The sequence below is a fragment of the Mastomys coucha genome, unplaced genomic scaffold (assembly GCF_008632895.1).
Source record: "Mastomys coucha isolate ucsf_1 unplaced genomic scaffold, UCSF_Mcou_1 pScaffold1, whole genome shotgun sequence".
Lineage (NCBI taxonomy): Eukaryota > Metazoa > Chordata > Mammalia > Rodentia > Muridae > Mastomys > Mastomys coucha.
The window spans coordinates 88795404-88802924 of NW_022196891.1; the positions used below are offsets into that span (position 1 = coordinate 88795404).

Sequence of the window (7521 nt, forward strand, 5' to 3'; positions counted from 1 at the left end):
AAAACACTTAAAGCTATTAATTTCCTATTTCACAGATTGCCTATATCCCATAAATTATGATGTATAATTTTATCATTGCCATTAATTTGGAATGCATTTTTAAACAACTTATTGTATAACTTAATTATAGAAGCTTTCTGAGTTCAGTTTGATGGTTTTTTATACACTTGTTTCTCTAACCACTGCTACAAACTGAAGTACAGGACATTTTCTTCACCCTAAAACTTCCTCAGTGTCTGCCCAGTCCTTCTCCAACTGCTGATAATACCCAACTTGATTTCTGCCCCTCCAATTGTGCTGTATGGGGCTGAAAAGATGGCTCTGTGTGTAAACGCAGCTGCCTTGCAAGCCTGATGATTTTGTTGTATAGACTATTGATGCAGGATATTTGATCACACTGGGAACCCCGAGACTGTGTTACTTACTGGAAAAAGCTGTTTCTAGTTGTGTGGTTTAGCCTTAGGACACACCCTTCATCCCTCTGGCTGGAATACAGACACCCCACCCCTGCTGTGTGCTCACCTCAGACTGTCTCCCTCTCCCACTAACAGCCGCCTGCTCTATCTTCCTGCTCCTATGCCCATTCTTTCAACAACTGCTGCTCTTGATGAAGTTAAGTGGGTTTTCTTTTGATTGAAAATAGATCCACCATGTGGTTGCTGGGATCCGAACTCAGGACCTTTGGAAGAGCAGTCAGTGCTCTTACCCACTGAGCCATGTCGCCAGCCTGGTACTTTCGTTTCCCCCCTATCCCCCATGCCAGGTTTCTCTGTGTAGTCCTGGCTGTCCTGGAACTCACTCTGTAGACCAGGCTGGCCTTGAACTCAGAAGTCCACCTGCCTCTGCCTCCTAAGTGCTGGGATTAAAGCCGTGTGCCACCACTGCCCAGTGATACTTTTTAGAGTTGTATTTTTTAGTAACCATAAGGATCAAGAGACAGATTTAAATTTATTTTGTCCAGTTGTTTTTTTTTTTGAGTTTATTAAGTGATTCATCCAATTTGAAATGTCATTAGCGCTGGGCAGTGGTGACGCACGCCTTTTGGGAGGCAGAGGCAGGCAGATTTCTGAGTTCAAGGCCAGCCTGATCTACAGAGTAAGTTCTAAGCCCGGGCTATACAGAGAAACCCTGTCTCGGGAAAAAAAAAAAAGAAAGAAAGAAACTTGAAATGTCATGAGCGTGTTTTAAAAGCCTCATACATATTTGCATCTCATCTATTTCTTGCCTGAACTTTTCTGGATTAGAAAAAAAATTCCATGTCTGATGTGGTGGCCCATGCCTTTAATCTCAGAACTCAGGATTCAGAAGCAGGCAGATCTCTGAGTTCAAAGCCACCCTGGTCTACACAGTGAGATCTAGAATAGCAGGGCTATGTAGAACAACCCTGTATCCAAAAAATAATATAATATTTGTAGATGTTCTAAATCACATTTCTCCCCAAATCCTGTTAATGGTTTTATTGGGATCTGACTATGATTTCCCAAATTTTAATTTTAGTTTTATTCTCTGGTAATAAGATTAATTCAATAAGACAGTTGTCCTGTGATAGAGGTGCACATTACCCAGAATGAAGTAGAGTCATTGTGCTCTTAGCACATGTTTCCAAGTTCAGTGCAGTGAAAAACAAGACCTATATTATGTTCAGTACCTCCGGCTGCTGCTGTCAGTGACGCAATGACCAAACAGCCAGAGGCCAGCAAGTTTTCCATGTACTGAATTATTGAGAGATAACACTCATACCCAGCTCTCTTTATTGGTCGTTCACATTAGTCTACCACATTTGTTATGTGGGAGTCAGAACTCACTACACTTAAGGTATGCTGGGAGCTGGAGAGATGGCTCAGTGGTTAAGAGCGCTGACTGCTCTTCCAGAGGTCCTGAGTTCAGTTCCCAGCAACCACATGGTGCCTCACAACCATCTGTAATGGAGTGCAATGCCCTCTTCTTGTGTGTCTGAAGACAACTACAGTGTATTCATATAAGTAAAATAAATCTTTTTTAAAAAAGATATGCTGGACTCTGAGTTTGAGCCTCAACACTGGGAAAATGTAGTAAGAAAGTCCTTGTTGGGCTCAGCAGTTAAGAGCTTTTCCGAGGGTCATGAGTTCAAATCCCAGCAACCACATGGTGGCTTAAATCTTTAAAAAAAAGAAAGAGCCAGGCAGTGGTGGCGCACGCCTTTAATCCCAGCACTTAGGAGGCAGAGACAGGTGGATTTCTGAGTTCGAGGCCAGCCTGGTGTACAGAGTGAGTTCTAGGACAAGCCAGGGCTATACAGAGAAACTCTGTCTCAAAAAACCAAAAAAAAAAAAGGAAGGGAGGGAGGGAAGAAGACAGTCCTTGTTGCCACACCGTGTGTTTTCTCTGGGTTGCTTTGGTTTTTACTCATGCCTTTTTTCTGTTCTAGGACATCGCATTACATCTGCCTATATCTTTATAGGCTCCTTTAAGAAATAAAGGACCTGATAGTGTGACCTGTTTTGTTTTTTATTATAGAAAAAATACCTTAAAAGTTTTGTTTTTTTTTTTTTTAAAGCTAATAAACATAGATAAATTGGATGGTATAGAAGTGTATATGTTTTGATGTACTCTATGTCTGTCTCTCTACATTTCAGGCACTCTGTGAGTGTGCACTGCACTCCCCTTATGACAGCTTGAAACTCGGGATGTTGTCTGTCCTCTCCACTCTGTCAGGGACCATCGCCATTAAACATTACTTCAGTGTTGTTCCAGGTAAGGCAGAGATAACTAATTCCTGGGGTGAGCTTGCTTATCCGGTAGACTTAAGGCTAAAGGGTTTTTTGTTTTGTTTTAATGAAAGTTTTGTTGAATTTCTGTTACTTCCTTTTCCTGTCAGTTAATTTGAATTAAATAACTCTAATATACATTTATATGTTCTTTTCATGACCACATGGCATGAGTTTACTGAATAAATTCCCTGCCACATGTCTCCATAGGAACTAGAAAGCGTGATGTCTCTGTTGCCCTCTTGATATTCTACGTCTCCCTTGCTGTGAGTGTTCATGTGTGGTCTGGACTAATGGCTGCCATGACAGATTGAATTGGGAGCCACAAATAAGGAGCAGTGGGGGCTGGTGCGTTGTGGCGATAGAAGAGTGACTGTGAGACGTTCAGTCTCTGGAAGGCACTACCACAGAGGCTGTGTGTCACAGCTGGTCCCTGTGGTATATGTGCACTGTGACCTAGAACCAGTAATGAAACCCACATGTGTTTAGTAGATGGTCTGGGGCTTTGGCCTTTCCTTCCATGCTCAGTGCTGCACTCTTTCTAGTAGTCCTGCGAGCTATATGGTACCTATTTTATATGATGAAGTGTGCAACATTTTGTGTCTTAAAACTGACGGTTTTCTTTGCCCTTGTCCTTCATTCAGTAGTTTGAATTGCATTCTGATGATAGTTCTGGTGTCTCCAGCGGTTGCTCGTGACTGCAGTTCTCTGGAGTCTTGACCAGAACTGGAGAGTCAAAGGTCACCCTTTTCATAGTCTAGAACAATGGTTCTCCACCTGTGGGTCACATATGAGATACTTAGATTATAATTCCTAACACATCTTACCAGGAATCAGTAAATGGCATACAGCTTACACTATCTGGAACTGTCTTGGCTCATGGCTGATGTAACTTTCAACCATGTTGACGTCATGCTCAAGAGTTAAGGTCCTCCGGTAGGAGAGACAGGTCGGACTGGACAGGAGTCATAAGAGGAATAAAAAAGGCCAAGCTCTGATTCTCCATGAGGCTCACACATTTACAACCAAGAGCTTTTCTCCTATAAACTAAAATGTTCACATCATAGGGCTTATGTCACAGACTTGGAAATCTGAGTTTGAAGAGACACTACAGAAGAGTGCTGTGTAGTTAACTAGTCTATGACCATGATGGTGGGCTGCTGAACGCCTTTGTACTGTCTCTTCTGTAACTAGTCTATGAACATGATGGTGGGCTACTGAATGCCTTTGTACTGTTTGTTCTGTAAAAATGGAGTGGATTCACTGAATCGCGGTATCCTTGACAGCTGTGTGGTCATGGATTCTCATGTGAACCTTTTGAGGTATAACATCAGCATTTTGGGGCAGGAAGAAGCAAGCCAAGTGTTCTTCCTTGAGCTTGCTTTATCTGACAGGAAGATGACGTTGACATCACCATTTGGCTGGGAACCATCAGCTCCTGAGATGCAGCCTGTAGTTATTTTGGCTTCTGTACTGTGTCTCAGTCAGTTGTCATTAATGTTTTTATGGGGAAAGTCCTACATTGATTTTAAAATGGAGTCATTGAAAAATGGGTGGCACACTCCTATTTTACCCCAACCAAGGAAGAAGAAATGGTGGTAGTGTATTATTAATGGAGTCAAGGTAGAAAATAGTATTGATTTATTAGAAATTTTCTCATAAAACTGAGAAAACTGAACCTCCGAGCTGAATTGCTTTCTTGAACTGTATGAATGAGTTGTAATCTGAGTTACTCTTCTCTGCTTGTTTAGGAAATGTAGGCTCTTCCCCCAGATCTTCTGACTTAGTCAAATTAGCCCAAGAATGCTGTTACCATAGCAACAGGGGCATCGCAGCTCATGGAGTGAAAGTGCTAACTAATATAACTGTGTCTTGTCAAGAAGAAGGTAAGTGCACTCAGGATGCGCTTGTGCGCTGTTCTCAGGATGCGCTTGTGTGCTGCTCTGCCGCTTGGGCTGAGCTCTGTGGGTTGGGCGGTTCAGTCCATTTGCATTTGCATCCATCTACAGCGTTCTGATGCAGCAGTGTTTTAGGTCTGTCTCATTTGTGTGGAGCTCTTAGGTCTGCGATTGTGGAGTTGACATGTCTTGTAGGACATTGCCTGTTTTCCTGTGCTCACTGTGCTGTGTGTGGTACTGGAGACAGGGGCAGCCTACAGAGATCCAGCTGTGCAACAACTGGAAAATTACTCAGGTTTTCTAGGTACTTAAGTTGCAAGTTCCTTCACTTGGTGGCAGTTGAGCTGGCAGGAACATGGTTGGATTTTTCATAGAACCCATCTCTAGGTACATGCAACATTGAGTTGACTTACACAAAATATATTTTATTATCTTCCTGACATCTTTTAAGTGTAAGACTAGAAGTGCTTCATGCCTCCACTCAAGAAGGGCAGTACATTCTGAACAGTGTCCGCCTCAGTGATCGTGTTGGCCTTTCTGGGGGCCACAGGCTCAGCCGTCCTCCTCCACAGCACAGTGTGTTTGTTCACACTGTTTGCCAAGGCCCTACAGTAATTTGGGAAACATTCGCAAAGTGGACATTAGATTGATTTGACTATTTGAGTTAAAAAGCATTTCTTGCATGTTATATAAGAAACTGCTATTTGGTCTCAGTGACCTAAGTTACCTGTGACATTCACAGACTCTGGGACCCACAGGTGTTTGGCAGGACAGTGCTATAGCTGCAGGACCTACCCAGAGCTTTCTTCTTAGGGCCAGTACTTTGCAAGAGAGGCTGCCTTTCATGAGAATCTGAAGGGTCTTGGACCAACTGAAAATGCACCTACATGGTTTGTGTCTGATGGGGCGCAGTTTGCTTAGCTGTGCTGGTAGTGATCTTTCAGTTTCTCTGTATAGCTTCGTGACCTTCCTTGTTGATTTAACATTTTATATCTTCAATAATGTGGTAGCATTAAGGAAATGTACCTGAAGATAGCCTTTATATTTCAGAAACAATTTGCATATGCTTTTATAAGGTTATTTTTTAAATGTTTCATGCAGGGTATTCATGTTTTGATCATTCTTTCCCTTTCCTAGGAAACTTAGATTTGCATGTTTGTTTTCTATATTGAACGTGATGTGCCTTTCTGTCTGTGCCTTTGTGTGCTGTCTGTCTCCTGACCATCCCAACCTAATGTTTTTTTCCAGATCTCTTGTCACTGGAGCAGGATGCTGTCTTCGGCCTGGAATCCCTTCTGGTGCTCTGTAGTCAAGATGACAGTCCAGGTGCTCAATCCACTGTGAAGGTGAAGGTGACATCCCTGATACCTCTCTCCTTAGCCTGAATTGTGGAGGCATCCCTAGGGTGCAGCCATACTCTGCCGGAGCTCCTCACTTACACCATTGTAAGGCAAAAGCAACCATGCATGAAATGTGCCATCTGAGGGGAGGGCGTGACCTCACTAGCCCTGGGTAGTCAGCTAGATTCCCAGTGCCAGGCATGGTTTTTCTCTTGTTGAGAAAGTCTCACGTCCAAGTCGAGAGCTGTTGGTTAGTGAAAGGGTGTGTGTGCCGTTACTGCACCTCTAGGTTTATTGTACTATGTTGTCCATGGGTGTCATAGCTAGGTAGGACTCTTGATTGCTTCTGTCCTTTGGAAGCTTGCCTGGTACTTCTGGTTCTGTGAAGGCTAGTACTCAAGAGGAGTCTCTCAGGTCAGTTCCGGAATAGGAGCCTCTGTGCCCTGTTTCTGAAGATGCCAACAATTATAGGTTTTAATAAGATACTGGACTTGGTATAGTGGGCTGTACATAGAGGCTCGGGAAGGTTCCAGTGTTAGAGGCTCCCCCATGTGTAGTAGGATGTTGCCATTCAATAAGGAACTGTCGCACCAAGCCAAAGGTGCGACCAAGCAAATTCTTTGCTGTAAAAATAGGTGCAGTACTAATGTGAGCACAGAGTTGAGAGTGATTGCTTTGAGTTAGACCTTGAAAACTGAGTTTTAGTGATAAAGATTTGAGCCTAAGGAAGCAATATTTACAAGCAACATAAATGTACCATTCATATTGAAAGGATTGTATCTGACTAATGAAAGGGAAAGTATGGAGTGTGGAGGCCATCAGATGTGCTAAAGAATGTGGACTTGATTGTATAGGGAGTGGGGAGACGTTAGAATTTTAGGATAGTAGAAACAGTCTCCCCTTAGTTGTAGTTTCCTGTTTGTGTAGTGTGTGCCCAACTGTTGAAGATGTGTTCATATATATATATTTCTTGAAACGTGTTCCCTTCTTATACTTACCAGAAAATTAAGGCTCGGAGGGAGAGACTTGTTGAAAGCCACCACTGTGTGGTTGTAATGTGAAAGAAAGACAGATGGGCCCATCTTTTCTGAGATTAGAACTAGTTGGGACATTTGTATTGTAGAAGAATGGGAGGGGGAACTTTAGAAACATAAAAAATCAGCCATGGAAAGCGAGAGGCTTCCATGCTCTTAGTTTTGTTAGCTAGGATAACACATTGGTCAAACTAGGCCTGACGGAGAAAATCCGCAGCTGTCAGGTCTTAGATTTCAGTTGAGCAATAAATAAGAGAAGATTAGAAGCATCTCTCCATACTGATGCTCACAAAGTCATCAAGGGCATCTGAAACTAAGTCCTCCGTGAACTGAACATGCAGGTGCTATGCAGAGCAGTCCTCCGTGAACTGAACATGCAGGTGCTATGCATAGTCCTTAGTGGACTGAACATGCAGGTGCTATGCATAGTCCTTAGTGGACTGAACATGCAGGTGCTATGCACAGTCCTCAGTGGACTGAACATGCAGGTGCTATGCATAGT

At 43.0% G+C, this 7521-nt stretch overlaps 1 protein-coding gene across 2 annotated transcripts in view; it reads left to right on the forward strand.

Moving 5' to 3' along the window:
• Ints7 (integrator complex subunit 7) overlaps positions 1-7521 on the forward strand; it is a 53154-nt gene that overhangs the window by 24788 nt on the left and 20845 nt on the right. For both annotated transcript variants that reach the window (XM_031339025.1, XM_031339033.1), the window contains 3 exons: positions 2616-2733; positions 4499-4633; positions 5894-5991. In XM_031339025.1, coding sequence (XP_031194885.1) covers positions 2616-2733; positions 4499-4633; positions 5894-5991 — 351 coding nt within the window. The remainder of the gene's footprint in view (positions 1-2615; positions 2734-4498; positions 4634-5893; positions 5992-7521) is intronic.